A 21,858-nucleotide genomic window follows, 5' to 3' on the forward strand; every position below is an offset into this window, starting at 1 on the left:
GGTGAGGCATTGTTCATGTTGAAGTGGATGAATCATTTGTAGAAAATACTAAGAAACACTTTATCAGCATTACCGGACTACACCTGCATGAGGTTATGCTGTAAGTGAAAAGTCACCTTCAGCAAGGTTGTATCATTATTGATGGAAGAAGAGGAGTGCAAGCTCAATGAGAAGCTTCTCACTTCAAAGAAGTCCATAGTTTCCCCTGCTACTCCCTGTAGCACAGCCTTGAAGCTGCAGGAGCCCTATAAATGGGGTCCTGAGGTTATACAATTAACATAGCCTCTGTGTTGATGTTTAATGTGTGGGAGTGAATGTAAAGCATGTGTCAAGTGTGAAACCCAATATGGTTGAAGTTCTGTTAACTGGGAAAGGTTGTCCATTCATGGTAATTGTAGGGTGCAGGTTGAATTCATGTCTGTTAGGGGTTATGAGGGTGATGATGGACTGCTTAGGGGATGCAGACATTCTGTTCTGAGTGAGCTAATGTTCTAATTACATTGTGTAGTGTCACAGGCCTCTTATTGTTAATGTAGTGTCAAGTGATGTGATTTTGATGTCATCTATATGTGAGAGGACTTCACAACATGGTCTGCAGGAGGTCTCAGAAACCAATGAAAAAGAGAATGACAATGGTATGAGAATGAACTGCTCCCTGGAAGTACCCAGTGTAGAGCGTGAGGATATTGGAGGTGATGCCCTTTTAAAGGATTCTGGCTTGGCAACCATCTATGAAGCTGACTAAACATTATTTCTCAGTTTTAAGGAGGGTGGTTTCAAGTATTCTTAGTTTGAGAATATGTCAGAGAACAGTGTCAAACACTTTGATGAGACCTAACATGATTAAAAATCTGCAGGATAGGGATTATGGTTAGTTGAATATGTGTTATGTGAGGTTTGTGTGCACTGTACTAGTGGATGGATTGGGTCGAATGCATAGATGTGTAAGTAAAAGTGGGATGTTTTGGCCGCCTAAACTGTGGATCAGTTTTTTGAAGATTCTGGATAATAACAACAGCAGGACTATAGGAAAATAGGCAGTTGGGGGTGTTCTGTGGTTTGTAGAGTTTTAAGATGGGAACTACATAAGAAAGTTTTCAGATGTTTGGGATTTTGTTTTGTAACAAGGAGTGGTTGAAGATATGTGCATGTACCTGGAATGCAACTGGGCCAAAGTCCTTTATGAAAAAGTTTGATATAATGTTAGGGACTGTTACAGAGAAGTTCTTGAAGCTCTTACATGAATTCTGAGTGTCACTGGAAAAGAAGGTTGGGTTAGCATTTGTTTTGGGATGAATTTTATAGATGTCTTTTGTGACTCCAGTTTAGAGGTGTGCTTTATTGCTAATTTTGGAAACACATGAAAAATATATAATTTTGTTGTTTTTTGCACAATGGGAAAACTTGCACATTAAAGGGGTTAAGGAAGTAAAGCACATACCTATGCTTTCAGTACATTATACAATACAACTACAAACTAAATGCATCAAATGAGACTACTGTCACCTGATCCTGAGCTATCTCATGACAGTAGGAAAGGCAATAAAGTATAAAACAGAAACAAGATGTATATTGCAAGGCAGCTGGAGTGGATGCAATTACAGTCGATTGGTTAGTAACAATTTTCATTGTATGCATGAATCACGTTGAGGTGCCTGAGGATTGGCAGAATGCATGTATAGTGCCACTGTATAAAGGCGAGGAGGGAAAAGGTGAGTCTTCGAATTACAGGGGTATTTTTGTTGAATGTACTGTCTATCCCCTACTTACGACCTATGTGACTTACGACTATCCATACATACAACTTAAAAGAATATAAAAAAAATATGCAAATATAAAAATCAAGCTTGGCTGTACGTGTCAGTGTTAATGGCTGTAAGCATACAATAGTGATTGTCAGATATCACGTCATTGTGTAAATCACAGCATCTCTCTCAGTTCTCATTCTCAGTTACCATTCCATAAGCGTGCATTATTTCATTCAAGTGAATCTAATGAACTTTCATTCTGGATTAAACCATTTATGTATTAAAACCCAAAGAGGAAGAAGACAAGCAAGACGAAAAACCCATCACACATTAACAGGTTTGGCAAGAAGCTACAGATGCTCGAATTGGAATTGAAAATGAAGGTAATCATCCAATAGGAAGGAGGAAAACTTAATGTGATTGCTTGTGATGTACAGTTATCCCACTCACTGGTCTCCAAAATTTTAAAGGACAAAGAAAAAATGTGAAACAGTGAAAAGTTTGGTAAGTGTGAAGTCTATGATGATAACAAAGCAACGTCAAGGGCCCATCCACGAAATGGAAAACTTGCTGATGCTGTGGATGGAAGATCAAATTATAAACATGTACCACTAAGCTTACTAACAATTCAGGTGAAGGCTAGAAGTCTCTTTGAGACTTTAACGGAGCGAGTGGATGAATATTACAGTGATAACTTCACACCAAGTCATGGTTAATTCAATATATTTAAAGGAACATATAGCTTGCACTACATTTGAGTCATGGGTGAAGCCGCAAATGCTGATGAAGGAGCTGCCAAAAAGGAAAAAAAAAAAAAAATTTTTCTTTAATAAACCATGGAGTGATTTAAAAAAATCTTTTCTTTCTTTCAAACTATTCGCCATTTCCCGCGTTCGCAAGGTAACGTTAAGAACAGAGGACTGGGCCTCTGAGGGAATATCCTCACCTGGCCCCCTTCTCTGTTCCTTCCCCTGGAAAATAAAAAAAAAAAAAAAACAAGAGGGGAGGATTTCCAGCCCCCCTTTTAGTCGCCTTCTACGACACGCAGGGAATACGTGGGAAGTATTCTTTCTCCCCTATCACCAGGGATAACATATATATATATATATATATATATATATATATATATATATATATATATATATATATATATATATATATATATATTTTTTTTTTTTTTTTTTTTTTTTTTTTTTTACTTTGTCGCTGTCTCCCGCGTTTGCGAGGTAGCGCAAGGAAACAGACGAAAGAAATGGCCCAACCCCCCCCCCACTACACATGTACATACACACGTCCACACACGCAAATATACATACCTACACAGCTTTCCATGGTTTACCCCAGACGCTTCACATGCCTTGCTTCAATCCACTGACAGCACGTCAACCCCGGTATACCACATCGCTCCAATTCACTCTATTCTTGCCCTCCTTTCACCCTCCTGCATGTTCAGGCCCCGATCACACAAAATCTTTTTCACTCCATCTTTCCACCTCCAATTTGGTCTCCCTCTTCTCCTCGTTCCCTCCACCTCCGACACATATATCCTCTTGGTCAATCTCTCCTCACTCATTCTCTCCATGTGCCCAAACCATTTCAAAACACCCTCTTCTGCTCTCTCGACCACGCTCTTTTTATTTCCACACATCTCTCTTACCCTTACGTTACTTACTCGATCAAACCACCTCACACCACACATTGTCCTCAAACATCTCATTTCCAGCACATCCATCCTCCTGCGCACAACTCTATCCATAGCCCACGCCTCGCAACCATACAAGCATTGTTGGAACCACTATTCCTTCAAACATACCCATTTTTGCTTTCCGAGATAATGTTCTCGACTTCCACACATTCTTCAAGGCTCCCAGATTTTCGCCCCCTCCCCCACCCTATGATCACTTCCGCTTCCATGGTTCCATCCGCTGACAGATCCACTCCCAGATATCTAAAACACTTCACTTCCTCCAGTTTTTCTCCATTCAAACTCACCTCCCAATTGACTTGACCCTCACCCCTACTGTACCTAATAACCTTGCTCTTATTCACATTTACTCTCAACTTTCTTCTTCCACACACTTTACCAAACTCAGTCACCAGCTTCTGCAGTTTCTCACATGAATCAGCCACCAGCGCTGTATCATCAGCGAACAACAACTGACTCACTTCCCAAGCTCTCTCATCCACAACAGACTTCATACTTGCCCCCCTTTCCAAAACTCTTGCATTCACCTCCCTAACAACCCCATCCATAAACAAATTAAATAACCATGGAGACATCACACACCCCTGCCGCAAACCTACATTCACTGAGAACCAATCACTTTCCTCTCTTCCTACACGTACACATACCTTACATCCTCGATAAAAACTTTTCACCGCTTCTAACAACTTGCCACCCACACCATATATTCTTAATACCTTCCACAGACCATCTCTATCAACTCTATCATATGGCTTCTCCAGATCCATAAATGCTACATACAAATCCATTTGCTTTTCTAAGTATTTCTCACATACATTCTTCAAAGCAAACACCTGATCCACACATCTCTACCACTTCTGAAACCACATTGCTCTTCCCCAATCTGATGCTCTGTACATTCCTTCACCCTCTCAATCAATACCCTCCCATATAATTTACCAGGAATACTCAACAAACTTATACCTCTGTAATTTGAGCACTCACTCTTATCCCCTTTGCCTTTGTACAATGGCACTATGCACACATTCCGCCAATCCTCAGGCACCTCACCATGAGTCATACATATACTAAATAACCTTACCAACCAGTCAACAATACAGTCATCCCCTTTTTTTAATAAATTCCACTGCAATACCATCCAAACCTGCTGCCTTGCCGGCTTTCATCTTCCACAAAGCTTTTACTACCTCTTCTCTGTTTACTAAATCATTTTCCCCAACCCTCACACTTCGCACACCACCTCGACCAAGACACCCTTTATCTGCCACTCTATCATCAAACACATTCAACAAACCTTCAAAATACTCACTCCATCTCCTCACATCACCACTACTTGTTATCACCTCCCCATTAGTGCCCTTCACTGAAGTTCCCATTTGCTCCCTTGTCTTACGCACTTTATTTACCTCCTTCCACAACATCTTTTTATTCTCCCTAAAATTATGAAACTCTCTCACCCCAAATCTCATTTGCCCTCTTTTTCACCTCTTGCACCTTTCTCTTGACCTCCTGTCTCTTTCTTTTATACATCTCCCACTCAATTGCATTTTTTCCCTGCAAAAATCGTCCAAATGCCTCTCTCTTCTCTTTCACTAATGATCTTACTTCTTCATCCCACCACTCACTACCCTTTCTAATCAACCCACCTCCCACGCTTCTCATGCCACAAGCATCTTTTGTGCAATCCATCACTGATTCCCTAAATACATCCCATTCCTCCCCCACTCCCTTTACTTCCATTGTTCTCACCTTTTTCCATTCTGTATTCAGTCTCTCCTGGTACTTCCTCACACAAGTCTCCCTCCCAAGCTCACTTACTCTCACCACCCTCTTCACCCCAACATTCACTCTTCTTTTCTGAAAACCCATACAAATCTTCACCTTAGCCTCCACAAGATAATGATCAGACATCCCTCCAGCTGCACCTCTCAGCACATTTACATCCAAAAGTCTCTCTTTTGCGCGCCTGTCAATTAACACATGATCCAATAACGCTCTCTGGCCATCTCTCCTACTTACATACGTATCCTTATGTATATCTCGCTTTTTAATCCAGGTATTCCCAATCACCAGTCCTTTTTCAGCACATAAATCTACAAGCTCTTCACCATTTCCATTTACAACACTGAACACCCCATGTATACCAATTATTCCCTCAACTGCCACATTACTCACCTTTTGCATTCAAATCAGGGATTTTTTTTTTTTTTTTTGCTTTGTCGCTGTCTCCCGCGTTTGCGAGGCAGCGCAAGGAAACAGACGAAAGAAATGGCCCAACCCACCCCCATACACATGTATATACATACGTCCACACACGCAAATATACATACCTACACAGCTTTCCATGGTTTATCCCAGACCCTTCACATGCCCTGATGCAATCCACTGACAGCACGTCAACCCCGGTATACCACATCGATCCAATTCACTCTATTCCTTGCCCTCCTTTCACCCTCCTGCATGTTCAGGCCCTGATCAAACAAAATCTTTTTCACTCCATCTTTCCACCTCCAATTTGGTCTCCCACTTCTCATTCCCTCCACCTCCGACACATATATCCTCTTGGTCAATCTTTCCTCACTCATTCTCTCCATGTGCCCAAACCATTTCAAAACACCCTCTCTGCTCAACCACACTCTTTTTATTTCCACCCATCTCTCTTACCCTTACGTTACTCACTCGATCAAACCACCTCACACCACACATTGTCCTCAAACATCTCATTTCCAGCACATCCATCCTCCTGCGCACAACTCTATCCATAGCCCACGCCTCGCAACCATACAACATTGTTGGAACCACTACTCCTTCAAACATACCCATTTTTGCTTTCCGAGATAATGTTCTCGACTTCCACACATTCTTCAAGGCCCCCAGAGGTGGAAAGATGGAGTGAAAAAGATTTTGTGTGATCGGGGCCTGAACATGCAGGAGGGTGAAAGGAGGGCAAGGAATAGAGTGAATTGGAGCGATGGGGTATACCGGGGTTGACGTGCTGTCAGTGGATTGAATCAAGGCATGTGAAGCGTCTGGGGTAAACCACGGAAAGCTGTGTAGGTATGTATATTTGCGTGTGTGGACGTATGTATATACATGTGTATGGGGGGGGTTGGGCCATTTCTTTCGTCTGTTTCCTTGCGCTACCTCGCAAACGCGGGAGACAGCGACAAAGTATAAAAAAAAAAAAAAAATATATATATATATATATAGATATATATATATATATATATATATACTTAGAAAAGCAAATGGATTTGCATGTAGCATTTATGGATCTGCAGATGGCATATGATAGAGTTGATAGAGATGCTCTGTGGAAGGTATTAAGAATATATGGTGTGGGAGGAAAGTTGTTAGAAGCAGTGAAAAGTTTTTATCGAGGATGTAAGGCATGTGTACGTGTAGGAAGAGAGGAAAGTGATTGGTTCTCAGTGAAAGTAGGTTTGCGGCAGGGGTGTGTGATGTCTCCATGGTTGTTTAATTTGTTTATGGATGGGGTTGTTAGGGAGGTGAATGCAAGAGTTTTGGAAAGAGGGGCAAGTATGAAGTCTGTTGGGGATGAGAGAGCTTGGGAAGTGAGTCAGTTGTTGTTTGCTGATGATACAGCGCTGGTGGCGGATTCATGTGAGAAACTGCAGAAGCTGGTGACGGAGTTTGGTAAAGTGTGTGGAAGAAGAAAGTTAAGAGTAAATGTGAATAAGAGCAAGGTTATTAGGTACAGTAGGGTTGAGGGTCAATTCAATTGGGAGGTGAGTTTGAATGGAGAAAAACTGGAGGAAGTGAAGTGTTTTAGATATCTGGGAGTGGATCTGTCAGCGGATGGAACCATGGAAGCGGAAGTGGATCATAGGGTGGGGGAGGGGGCGAAAATTTTGGTAGCCTTGAAAAATGTGTGGAAGTCGAGAACATTATCCCGGAAAGCAAAAATGGGTATGTTTGAAGGAATAGTAGTTCCAACAATGTTGTATGGTTGCGAGGCATGGGATATGGATAGAGTTGTGCGCAGGAGGATGGATGTGCTGGAAATGAGATGTTTGAGGACAATGTGTGGTGTGAGGTGGTTTGATCGAGTAAGTAACGTAAGAGTAAGAGAGATGTGTGGAAATAAAAAGAGCGTGGTTGAGAGAGCAGAAGAGGGTGTTTTGAAATGGTTTGGGCACATGGAGAGAATGAGTGAGGAAAGATTGACCAAGAGGATATATGTGTCGGAGGTGGAGGGAACGAGGAGAAGAGGGAGACCAAATTGGAGGTGGAAAGATGGAGTGAAAAGGATTTTGTGTGATCGGGGCCTGAACATGCAGGAGGGTGAAAGGAGGGCAAGGAATAGAGTGAATTGGAGCGATGTGGTATACAGGGGTTGACGTGCTGTCAGTGGATTGAATCAAGGCATGTGAAGCGTCCGGGGTAAACCATGGAAAGCTGTGTAGGTATGTATATTTGCGTGTGTGGACGTGTGTATGTACATGTGTATGGGGGGGGTTGGGTCATTTCTTTCGTCTGTTTCCTTGCGCTACCTCGCAAACGCGGGAGACAGCGACAAAGTATAAAAAAAAAAAAAAAAAAATATATATATATATATATATCCCTGGGGACAGGGGAAAAAGAATACTTCCCACGTATTCCCTGTGTGTCGCAGAAGGCGACTAAAAGGGGAGGGAGCGATGGGCTGGAAATCCTCCCCTCTTGTTTTTTTTTTAATTTTCCAAAAGAAGGAACAGAGAAGGGGGCCAAGTGAGGATATTCCCTCAGAGGCCCAGTCCTCTGTTCTTAACGCTACCTTGCTAATGCGGGAAATGGCAAATAGTTTGAAAGAAAGAAAGATATATATATACATATATATTCGGTGTTTTCCGTGCTAATGAGGTAGCACTAGGAGCAGACGACTGGGCCTCAGCAGAAAATCCTCATTTTGGCTCCTGTTCATCTTTTGGAAAGTAATTCCATAAGAGGGAAAGATTTCTAGCATCCCACTCTCATCTCTCCTTGATGCTTATGACATGCACAGCATACATGGATAGTATTCTTTCGCTCCTATCTTATGGATACAATTTACTTACTTCCTGCCCAAGGAGTCACATAAAATGTCAATCATAAAACTGGTTAACCAAAAATGAGATAGAACTTACATAGTGTAAAAAATGAAAATAATGAAATATGAACTAAAGAATCTCAAATAAAAGGGGAAAAAAACTAGAGATCATATAATAAAGCTACTTACTACAAAATGAGATAATCAAGATAAAAATTGAAAAGGACAAAAGAATGCTGTACAGGTCTACAATTCTACATATCATGCTAACATACGTATGACTTACGTCCATTTCAAGATTCAACTGGGCAGTTAGAATGGAACTTGGATGTATGTTGGGGGATAGATAGTACCAGGTAAGTTGCATGGGAGAGTAGTAACTGAGAGGGTGGTGGCATGCACAGAGCATAAGAATGGAGAGGAAAAAATGTGGTTGCATGAGCAGAAGTAGATATGTGGATCAGGTCTTAGTGTTAAACAATATTTGTGAGAAATATTTAGGGACAGAAGGATCTGTACGTGGCATTTATGGATCTGGAAAAAGCTTAAGATATGGTTGATAAAGATGCTTTGTTGAAGGTGTTTCAAATACATGGTGTGGGAGGAAAGATATATGAAGCAGTGAGGACTTTTGAACAAGAGAGTAAGGTATGCATAACAGTAGGTGAAGAGGAGAGTTAATGGTTCCAGGTGAAGGTAGGTTTGTGACATGGGTATGTGACATCACCATGGTTACTCAATTTACTTATGGATGAAGTGGTGAGAGAGATAAATGCAAAGGTCTTGGAGAGAGAGGCAGGTATGCAGTCTACGGGATGAATGGGGCCTGGGAAAAGAGTCATTTGTTTGCTGATGATAAAGCACTGGTGGCAGATTCCAGTGAGAAACTGAAGATGATGATGTCTGAATTTAGGAGACTGTATGGTAGGCGCAAGATGAATAAAAGCAAAGTTATTAGGTTTAACAAAGCATAGACAGGGTAGCTGCTGGGGTTGTGAGCTTTAATGAAAAACACCTGGAGGAAGTGGGGTATTTTAAATATCTGGGAGCAGATTTGGCAACAAATGGAACCATGGAAGCAGAGGTGAGTCAAAGGGTGGGTGAGGGGCTGAATTTTCTGGGAGCTCTCAGGAATATGTGGAAAGAGAGGCTGCTACATGAGAGGGCAAAATCAGTATGTTTGAAAGTATAATAGTCCCAGTTGTGTCATATGGACACAAGGTATATGCTATAGACAAGAATGTACAGAGGAGGTGCAAGTGTTGAAAATGTGAAAATGAAATGTTTGAGGACAGTATGGGCTGTAAAGAGGGTGAGTGATGACATGGGAAAAAGAAAAGAGTGGTAATAAGAAGAGTTTTGCTGAGAAAGCTGAAGAGGGTGTACTGTGATGGTATGAACATATGGAGAGAATAAGTGAGGAGAGGTTGACAAAGAGGATATTTTATTATATTTATTTATTTATTTTTTATTATACTTTGTCGCTGTCTCCCGCATTTGCGAGGTAGCGCAAGGAAACAGACGAAAGAAATGGCCCAACCCCCCCATACACATGTATATACATACGTCCACACACGCAAATATACATACCTACACAGCTTTCCATGGTTTACCCCAGATGCTTCACATGCCCTGCTTCAATCCACTGACAGCACGTCAACCCCGGTATACCACATCGCTCCAATTCACTCTATTCCTTGCCCTCCTTTCACCCTCCTGCATGTTCAGGCCCCGATCACACAAAATCTTTTTCACTCCATCTTTCCACCTCCAATTTGGTCTCCCTCTTCTCCTTGTTCCCTCCACCTCCGACACATATATCCTCTTGGTCAATCTTTCCTCACTCATCCTCTCCATGTGCCCAAACCACTTCAAAACACCCTCTTCTGCTCTCTCAACCACGCTCTTTTTATTTCCACACATCTCTCTTACCCTTACGTTACTCACTCGATCAAACCACCTCACACCACACATTGTCCTCAAACATCTCATTTCCAGCACATCCATCCTCCTGCGCACAACTCTATCCATAGCCCACGCCTCGCAACCATACAACATTGTTGGAACCTACTATTCCTTCAAACATACCCATTTTTGCTTTCCGAGATAATGTTCTCGACTTCCACACATTCTTCAAGGCCCCCAGGATTTTCGCCCCCTCCCCCACCCTATGATCCACTTCCGCTTCCATGGTTCCATCCGCTGCCAGATCAACTCCCAGATATCTAAAACACTTCACTTCCTCCAGTTTTTCTCCATTCAAACTCACCTCCCAATTGACTTGACCCTCAACCCTACTGTACCTAATAACCTTGCTCTTATTCACATTTACTCTTAACTTTCTTCTTCCACACACTTTTCCAAACTCAGTCACCAGCTTCTGCAGTTTCTCACATGAATCAGCCACCAGCGCTGTATCATCAGCGAACAACAACTGACTCACTTCCCAAGCTCTCTCATCCCCAACAGACTTCATCCTTGCCCCTCTTTCCAAAACTCTTGCATTTACCTCCCTAACAACCCCATCCATAAACAAATTAAACAACCATGGAGACATCACACACCCCTGCCGCAAACCTACATTCACTGAGAACCAATCACTTTCCTCTCTTCCTACACGTACACATGCCTTACATCCTCGATAAAAACTTTTCAATGCTACTGACAACTTTCCTCCCACACCATATATTCTTAATACCTTCCACAGAGCATCTCTATCAACTCTATCATATGCCTTCTCCAGATCCATTAATGCTACATACAAATCCATTTGCTTTTCTAAGTATTTCTCACATACATTCTTCAAAGCAAACACCTGATCCACACATCCTCTACCACTTCTGAAACCACACTGCTCTTCCCCAATCTGATGCTCTGTACATGCCTTCACCCTCTCAATCAATACCCTCCCATATAATTTACCAGGAATACTCAACAAACTTATACCTCTGTAATTTGAGCACTCACTCTTATCCCCTTTGCCTTTGTACAATGGCACTATGCACGCATTCCGCCAATCCTCAGGCACCTCACCATGAGTCATACATACATTAAATAACCTTACCAATCAGTCAACAATACAGTCACCCCCTTTTTTAATAAATTCCACTGCAATACCATCCAAACCCGCTGCCTTGCCGGCTTTCATCTTCCGCAAAGCTTTCACTACCTCTTCTCTGTTTACCAACTCATTTTCCCTAACCCTCTCACTTTGCACACCACCTCGACCAAAACACCCTATATCTGCCACTCTATCATCAAACACATTCAACAAACCTTCAAAATACTCACTCCATCTCCTTCTCACATCACCACTACTTGTTATCACCTCCCCACTTGCGCCCTTCACCGAAGTTCCCATTTGCTCCCTTGTCTTACGCACTTTATTTACCTCCTTCCAGAACATCTTTTTATTCTCCCTAAAATTTAATGATACTCTCTCACCCCAACTCTCATTTGCCCTTTTTTTCACCTCTTGCACCTTTCTCTTGACCTCCTGTCTCTTTCTTTTATACATCTCCCACTCAATTGCATTTTTTCCCTGCAAAAATCGTCCAAATGCCTCTCTCTTCTCTTTCACTAATACTCTTACTTCTTCATCCCACCACTCACTACCCTTTCTAATCAACCCACCTCCCACTCTTCTCATGCCACAAGCATCTTTTGCGCAATCCATCACTGATTCCCTAAATACATCCCATTCCTCCCCCACTCCCCTTACTTCCATTGTTCTCACCTTTTTCCATTCTGTACTCAGTCTCTCCTGGTACTTCCTCACACAGGTCTCCTTCTCAAGCTCACTTACTCTCACCACCCTCTTCACCCCAACATTCACTCTTCTTTTCTGAAAACCCATACAAATCTTCACCTTAGCCTCCACAAGATAATGATCAGACATCCCTCCAGTTGCACCTCTCAGCACATTAACATCCAAAATCTCTCTTTCGCACGCCTGTCAATTAACACGTAATCCAATAACGCTCTCTGGCCATCTCTCCTACTTACATAAGTATACTTATGTATATCTCGCTTTTTAAACCAGGTATTCCCAATCATCAGTCCTTTTTCAGCACATAAATCTACAAGCTCTTCACCATTTCCATTTACAACACTGAACACCCCATGTATACCAATTATTCCCTCAACTGCCACATTACTCAGCTTTGCATTCAAATCACCCATCACTATGACCCGGTCTCGTGCATCAAAACCACTAACACACTCATTCAGCTGCTCCCAAAACACTTGCCTCTCTTGATCTTTCTTCTCATGCCCAGGTGCATATGCACCAATAATCACCCACCTCTCTCCATCAACTTTCAGTTTTACCCATATTAATCGAGAATTTACTTTCTTACACTCTATCACATACTCCCACAACTCCTGTTTCAGGAGTATTGCTACTCCTTCCCTTGCTCTTGTCCTCTCACTAACCCCTGACTTTACTCCCCAGACATTCCCAAACCACTCTTCCCCTTTACCCTTGAGCTTCGTTTCACTCAGAGCCAAAACATCCAGGTTCCTTTCCTCAAACATACTACCTATCTCTCCTTTTTTCACATCTTGGTTACATCCACACACATTTAGGCACCCCACTCTGAGCCTTCGAGGAGGATGAGCACTCCTCGCGTGACTCCTTCTTCTGTTTCCCATTTTAGAAAGTTAATACAAGGAGGGGAGGAATTCTGGCCCCCCGCTCCCGTCCCCTCTAGTCGCTTTCTACGACACGCGAGGAATACGTGGGAAGTATTCTTTCACCCCTATCCCCAGGGATAATATACATATATATATATACATATACACATACACACAAACACACACAAAGAGGATATATGTGACAAAAGTGGAGGGGACAAGGAGAAGGAGGAGACCAAATTGGAGACAGATGGATGGAGTGAAAAAGATTTTAAGTGCTCAGGGCCTGAACATACATGAGGGTGAAATGCATGCACAGGATAGAATTAATTGGAGCAATGTGATATACAAGTGGCAATGTACTGTCAATGGACTGAACTAGGGCATATGAAGTTAAGGGGATACACCACAGAAAGGTGTGTTGCCTGGCTGTGGATGAGAGTTGTGCTTTTGATGCATTATACAACAGATGGAGAGTGGATGTGAGCAAATGAGGTCTTTTCTTTGTCAATCACTGAAGCTACCTTGAAAATGCTAGAAACACCAAACACGAAAGGAAAATATTTTGAAGGTTTATATCCAGTGCAAGGGTAAGAAAAAATACGAGATACTTCAAAATGACTCAAAATTCAGATTTGCTTACAATATGACAAATATGGAAAACAGGATGGTCTGGAAACAAACAGGTTAGAAGTGACACATATATCAATGTTTTGACAATACAACGGTCTTCCTCAGGAAATACTGATCCCAGCATTTGGCGGGACCATATTCCCCAGTAAGTGACGGTCACCGAGTCTTGTTGCTCTCTGATTGGATTGCTTGTCCGGCTGTCTCCACCCATTTACAGCGACCTCTGCTACCTAATGTGACCAGCAGATGAATCCAGACCTTGTGTTAATGTCACCTTTGGTAGCAATGTAAATCGCTTCCAATGTCTTTCTTATTCATTTGCTTAGACCCTCCTGCAGTATTCTCACCTTGTCCCTCTTTGGTAAGTGTCCATGTTCGTCTACATGCACCACAAGAGCATTGGATGTCCTGTGCTTTCTTAAGTCAGTCTTATGCAGACTGATCCTTTTCTTTATTCCTCTTCCTGTCTCTCCATAATATGCGCATTCATGACCAACACTGGGAATTCTGTACACAACACTTTCCTCAGTGTTGTGTCGCATGTCTGGTTTATATCTTACTGTTTCACAATCTTCTGTTTCACAATCTTACTGTTTCACAATCTTACTGTCTTACAATATTCATTCTTGACAATGAGGCTATTTCATGCCGGCTTGTTGTAGGTCTCTGTCAAGAATATGAGCTTGCTTGGACCTGAGAACAACTAAAACCTTTTTCATGTTGGTCTCTACATTTACTTCTCCATTTCCCCTTCATCTCTCCATAATTTTCTTCATTTTATTCCCAAGTTGATTAGCAAGCCTTTGGGGTTTCCTAGCTTCATGACAGTGTTAGTGAGGCATTCCTTTTCCTCTTCTAGGAACTCATTGCTGCAAATCTGAGTAGCTCTCGGGAAAAACCATCACCACTACGAATTTTGTCCTATTGCTGGGTACAGAGATAATATGAAATCATCCATATTCGTTGGTTTTCTATAAATAGAAAACTTGGGCCTTCATCATTCCGCCAAATGATCATGTCCAGGAAGGGCATTCTAATTTCCTCCTCCTCTTCCATAGTGCACTGAATACTCTCGCATACGTTATTTAGTTTTTCTCTTACATCCACTCTCCTCAGGACTACAACTATCATGTCATCAACATACTGGTACCAAAAGGAACTTCTGTCCATGATCTTAATGACTCTCTCAAAAAGAGAGATTTCCATGAACAATGAAACCATCACAGCACTGAGGTGAACCCATGGCAAGTCCTCTGTGCTGTCGCAAGTCCTCTGTGCTGTCTATACTCTCCCCCATCAAACATAAACTGGTCAAATCTCACACATAGCAAAACAAGTTTCATATAATCTTTTGTTACCAGTAACTATTCCTCCCACACACTGCCTATTGCCTCTCTCACTGCCTGCAGGGCTCTGTCTCCTGGAATGTTCGTGAACAGGGACTTAACATCAACCTGCCATTTTCTTATTCTTACAGTGAGCATTGCTTAGCTTGTCTTTCAGATATGATGAATTCCTAACGTGAGCTCCACTGATTGACCATGGCATAAGGCTGACTTAAGAAACCACAGGATAACCAAGGCTCTTGTGGTACATGTGGATGAACATGGACACCTACCAAAGTGGGACAAGGTGAGAATACTGCACAAGGGCGTAAGCAAGCAAATAAGAAAGAAAATAGAGGTGGCTTACATCTCTACCAAAGACAATGTTAACACAAGGTCTGGGTTCATCAGTTAGTCACATCAGGCAGTGGGAATCTATGTGAATGAGTGGAGACATTACGACAAGCAATCCAATCAGAGTGATATGCCAAGGTGTCCAACCAGGTGACCATCATTTGCTGGGGAATATGGTCCAGCAGAATGCTAAAATCAGTATCTCCTGAGGTTGAACAGTCAAAACATTGAAGTATGTCTGGCTCTAACCTGTTTATTTCCATACCATCCTGTTTTCCATATTTGTCATGATGGATAACAGAGTATGACATACATAAATATTAACGCTACTCACCACTATTTGTATCCCAAATAATAACCCTAGTATCACAGGATGCTGTCGCCAGCATAGCACCATCCGGGGAGAAGGCACATGAGAGCACATTATTGTAATGTCCACAAAACCTCTTGCTTAAAGTATATGAATCCATGTCCCACAGCAACACCTGGAATGTAAACAGTATCATAGAGAACACATTAGGGAGATTCATAACCAGAATGAAGAACCAATATGAAGCAAGCAAATATATACCAAAGGAAAATGTAATAATCATCCAGTACCTGTATACCTTACTCATTCTTGATACATGTTGAATCTCTTTAAACCGGCAACCTTGGGACCTGGTCATGGTGGACCACAGGCAATGCCGGAAAACAGAAATTGACCCCCTAAGGGAACCCCCTATGTAAACACATGACCAACTCTAAGTCTTGCCAGCTTATTCAACACACATAATGCTGTTATCAAAGGTAGAACAAAGCTTAAAGTAGGAAATAATAAAACCATTAAATATTTCAAACATTTCTTTATTGTTAGATCAGACAGCATTAGAAGCATCCCCAGATGGAGACTCTTCAATATCTTGGGCAAGGATTTTTTATGGCATATGACACCAATACAAGGCAGATTCACTAGCATTATACACTTGTTCTGGGGCTAAGTTTTCCTCTGCTACAAACTTGGCCACAGCTTTGTGACAAGTAGTTAATGTAACAAACAACCATAGGTTGGAAGTTGGTTTTTGTCAACTCGTTACTATTGATGTTCTACTGTTATTGTCAAGGCAGCCAGCCCATGCTACAACAGTCCCAGTTAGGCAGCCGGCTTGTATGTTCTCTCTCACCCTATACATATAGCTGTTGGATGTTTAACAGAGAATTGCAGTTTATACTGATTCTTTTACTGTGACCTTACACTACAAGCTTCTGTGTCAGCACAGCACTTCACTTTTCACTGCACACCCTATGCAATGAAATTCTGTCTCCACTTAAACTTGTGTGACCATCCTTGTGAATATTCATAGTCACAGTCTAGCTTTAGTTCTCTATGAAAAGCTTTGGTCTGCTTAATAAACATCTTCCAAGAAATGCTTACACCTTCATTATGTCTGAGCTTAAACCACTTTACAAGTGCACTGTCTAATTCTGTACTTATGGCACCTTTCAAAGTTTTCCAAAACTAAACTTTTCTGGCTTCCATTTTCAGCAAAAACTGAATATAAGAAATTAACAGGACTGTTACTTAGCTCGGCTGCAGTGTAAACAAATTTTGGCAGCTTAGCGCTGCTAACAGTGTTGCCCTGGTGGCAGATCCACAAACTAATGAAGGCAGATTCAAAGTGTGCAAGACCATGGAAGTTGCCAGACCACAGAGCACTGGATTAGAAATGTACAACTTGTATTTCCTTTTCTGTTTCTGGTGACCCCTGCAATATATGTTCAATCTCTATCTGTTAAATCCATCCGGTTTAGTAATCAACTGTTCCCTGATTATCTATTAACCCAGTTACATAACTCTAGCAGCCCTTTCAAACTACCTAAAACATAGTTAACGAGGTGATAATTATCCATTCACTATGTCACGCTGGCTTTTCCTGCATTCAAGGTAAGGTGATGGATGCATACATAATCCCCTGTTGGCCATCTTATCTTCATAACTTCAGGTGTCAAAGAGCTAAATGCATTATAGGAAATATTTTGAGAAAAGTTCTAGTTGGTTCTTCTATAAAACATGAGAACAAATGCTACACTAGTGTCATAATTATTCTTGAATATATGCTGTAATCTGATTTCCATAAATAGTGTTAATCGGCTTGATCTGCTTGAGGTTACACTGTAAGTGAAGTCACCTTCAATGAGGCTGTATCATTGGAGGTACGGTATCATTAAAGAACTTCTCACTTCAAAGGAGTCTACATTTTCCTACAACTGGAAGTAGTACAGCTTTGGGCTACAAGAGCCTTTAGAAAAGCCCTGGGTAGTACCAGGTCTCTTTCATAGAAACTGGAAGGAGGGGAAGATGCTATTTCATGTGTGGTGGGGTGGTGACGGGAATGGATGAAAGCAACATATATGAATATATACATGTGTATATATGTTTATGTCTGTGTATCTTTCTGTATGTATATGTTGACATGTATATGTGTGTATCTTTATGTATGTATAACTTTAGATGTATATGTGTGTATATGTGAGTGTATGGGAATTTATGTATATATACGTGGATGTGAGTGGTTGGGCCATTCCTCGTCTGTTTCCTTGCGCTACCTTGCTAACACGGGAGACAGTGACAAATTATAATAAAACTAAAACTAAATATATATATATATATATATATATATATATATATATATATATATATATATATATATATATTTGCGTGTGTGGACGTGTGTATGTACATGTGTATGGGGGGAGGGGCCATTTCTTTCGTCTGTTTCCTTGCGCTACCTCGCAAACGCGGGAGACAGCGACAAAGTATAAAAAAAAAAAAAAAAAAATATATATATATATATATATATATATATATATATATTTATTTATTTATTTTATCTATTTTGCTTTGTCGCTGTTTTCCGCGTTTGCAAGGTAGTGCAAGGAAACAGACGAAAGAAATGGCCCAACCCACCCCCATACACATGTATATACACACACGTACACACACGCAAATATACATACCTATACATCTTAATGTACACATATAAATACACACACAGACACATACATATATACCCATGCACACAATTCACACTGTCTGCCTTTATTCATTCCCATTGCCACCCCACCACACATGGAATACCATCCCCCTCCCCCATCATGTGTGCGGGGTAGCACTAGGAAAAGACAACAAAGGCCTCATTCGTTCACACTCAGTCTCTAGCTGTCATGCAATAATGCCCGAAACCACAGCTCCCTTTCCACATCCAGGCCCCACACAGCCTTCCATGGTTTACCCCAGACGCTTCACATGCCCTGATTCAATCCACTGACAGCACGTCAACCCCGGTATACCACATCGATCCAATTCACTCTGTTCCTTGCCCGCCTTTCACCCTCCTGCATGTTCAGGCCCCGATCACTCAAAATCTTTTTCACTCCATCTTTCCACCTCCAATTTGGTCTCCCACTTCTCCTCGTTTCCTCCACCTCTGACACATATATCCTCTTCGTAAATCTTTCCCCACTCATTCTCTCCATGTGACCAAACCATTTCAAAACACCCTCTTCTGCTCTCTCAACCACACTCTTTTTATTTCCACACATCTCTCTTACCCTATTCTTACTTTCTCGATCAAACCACCTCACACCACACATTGTCCTCAAACATTTCATTTCCAGTACATCCACCCTCCTCCGCACAAATCTATCCATAGCCCACGCCTCGCAGCCATACAACATTGTTGGAAACATTATTCCTTCAAACATTCCCATTTTTGCTTTCCGAGATAATGTTCTCGACTTCCACACATTCTTCAACGCTCCCAGAATTTTCGCCCCCTCCCCGACCCTATGATTCACTTCCGCTTCCATGGTTCCATCCGCTGCCAGATCCACTCCCAGATATTTAAAACACTTTATTTCCTACAGTCTTTCTCCATTCAAACTTACCTCCCAATTGACTTGACCCTCAACCCTACTGTACCTAATAACCTTGCTCTTATTCACATTTACTCTCAACTTTCTTCTTTCACACACTTTACCAAACTCAGTCACCAGCTTCTGCAGTTTCTCACATGAATCAGCCACCAGCGCTGTATCATCATCGAACAACAACTGACTCACTTCCCAAGCTCTCTCATCCACAACAGACTGCATACTTGCCCCTCTTTCCAAAACTCTTGCATTCACCTCCCTAACAACCACATCCATAAACAAATTAAACCATGGAGACATCACACACCCCTGCCGCAAACCTACATTCACTGAGAACCAATCACTTTCCTCTCTTCCTACAAGTACACATGCCTTACATCCTCAATAAAAACTTTTCACTGCTTCTAACAACTTGCCTCTCACACCATATATTCTTAATACCTTCCACAGAGCATCTCTATCAACTCTATCATATGCATTCTCCAGATCCATAAATGCTACATACAAATCCATTTGCTTTTCTAAGTATTTCTCACATACATTCTTCAAAGCAAACACCTGATCCACACATCCTCTACCACTTCTGAAACCACACTGCTCTTCCCTAATCTCATGCTCTGTACATGCCTTCACCCTCTCAATCAATACCCTCCCATATAATTTACCAGGAATACTCAACAAACTTATACCTCTGTAATTTGAGCACTCACTCATCCCCTTTGCCTTTGTACAATGGCACTATGCACACATTCCGCCAATCTTCAGGCACCTCACCATGAGTCATACATACATTAAATAACCTTACCAACCAGTCAACAATACAGGCACCCCCTTTTTCAATAAATTCCACTGCAATACCATCCAAACCCGCTGCCTTGCTGGCTTTCATCTTCTGCAAAGCTTTTACTACCTCTTCTCTGTTTACCAAATCATTTTCCCTAACCCTCTCACTTTGCACACCACCTCAACCAAAACACCCTATATCTGCCACTCTATCATCAAACGCATTCAACAAACCTTCAAAATACTCACTCCATCATCTTCTCACATCACCACTACTTGTTATCACCTCCCCATTAGCCCCCTTCACTGAAGTTCCCATTTGCTCCCTTGTCTTATGCACTTTATTTACCTCCTTCCAAAACATCTTTTTATTCTCCCTAAACCATAATGATGCTCTCTCACCCCAACTCTCATATGCCCTCTTTTTCACCTCTTGCACCTTTCTCTTGACCTCCTGCCTCTTTCTTTTATACATCTCCCACTCATTTGCATTTTTTCCCAGCAAAAATCATCCAAATGCCTCTCTCTTCTCCTTCACTAATACTTTTACTTCTTCATCCCACCACTCACTACCCTTTCTAATCAACGCACCTCCCAAGCTTCTCATGCCACAAGCATCTTTTGCGCAAGCCATCACTGCTTCCCTAAATACATCCCATTCCTCCCTCACTCCCCCTTACCTCCTTTGTTCTCACCTTTTTTCCATTCTGTACTCAGTCTCTCCTGGTACTTCCTCACACAAGTGTCCTTCCCAAGCTCACTGACTCTCACCACTCTCTTCACCCCCAACATTCTCTCTTATTTTCTGAAAACTCCTACAAATCGTAACCTTCGCCTTCACAAGATAATGATCAGACATCCCTCCAGTTGCACCTCTCAGCACATTAACATCCAAAAGTCTCTCTTTCATGCGCCTATCGATTAACATGTAATCCAATAACGCTCTCTGGCCACCTCTCCTACTTACATACGTATACTTATGTATATCTCTCTTTTTAAACCAGGTATTCCCAATCACCAGTCCTTTTTCAGCACATAAATCTACAAGCTCTTCACCATTTCAATTTACAACACTGAACACTCCATGTATACCAATTATTCCCTCAACTGCCACATTACTCACCTCTGCATTCAAATCACCCATCACTATAACCTGGTCTCGTGCATCAAAACCACTAACATAATCATTCAGCTGTTCTCAAAACACAAAACACTCATGATCTTTCTTCTCATGCCCAGGTGCATATGCACCAATAATCACCCATCTCTCCATCAACTTTCAGTTTTACCCATATCAATCTAGAGTTCACTTTCTTACACTCTATCACATAATCTTATCACTCCTGTTTTAGGAGTAGTGCTACTCCTTCCCTTGCTCTTGTCCTCTCACCAACCCCTGATTTTACTCCCAAGACATTCCCAAACCACTCTTCCCCTTTACCCTTGAGCTTCGTTTCACTCAGAGCCAAAACATCCAGGTTCCTTTCCTCAAACATACTACCTATCTCTCCTTTTTTCTCATCTTGGTTACATCCACACACATTTAGACACCCCAATCTGAGCCTTCAAGGAGGATGAGCACTCCCCACATGACTCCTTCTTCTGTTTCCCTTTTTAGAATGTTGAAATATATATAGGTTGGTAGGGAAGCAATTGTGTGGCACTTACAAGACAAATTTAAACAATAGAAACAGAAAGGTAAATTGTACAATGTTCGAATTGACAAGTCCTGTT

At 41.7% G+C, this 21,858-nt stretch overlaps 1 protein-coding gene across 5 annotated transcripts in view; it reads right to left on the reverse strand.

Moving 5' to 3' along the window:
* The window catches only part of LOC139765620 (WD repeat and SOCS box-containing protein 1-like), a 193,098-nt gene that overhangs the window by 49,308 nt on the left and 121,932 nt on the right, over positions 1–21,858 (reverse strand). For all 5 annotated transcript variants that reach the window (XM_071693289.1, XM_071693287.1, XM_071693290.1 and 2 more), the window contains one exon: positions 15,764–15,914. In XM_071693289.1, the coding sequence (XP_071549390.1) occupies positions 15,764–15,914 (151 nt within the window). The remainder of the gene's footprint in view (positions 1–15,763; positions 15,915–21,858) is intronic.

The sequence above is a fragment of the Panulirus ornatus genome, chromosome 55, assembly GCF_036320965.1.
Source record: "Panulirus ornatus isolate Po-2019 chromosome 55, ASM3632096v1, whole genome shotgun sequence".
NCBI classification, from domain to species: domain Eukaryota; kingdom Metazoa; phylum Arthropoda; class Malacostraca; order Decapoda; family Palinuridae; genus Panulirus; species Panulirus ornatus.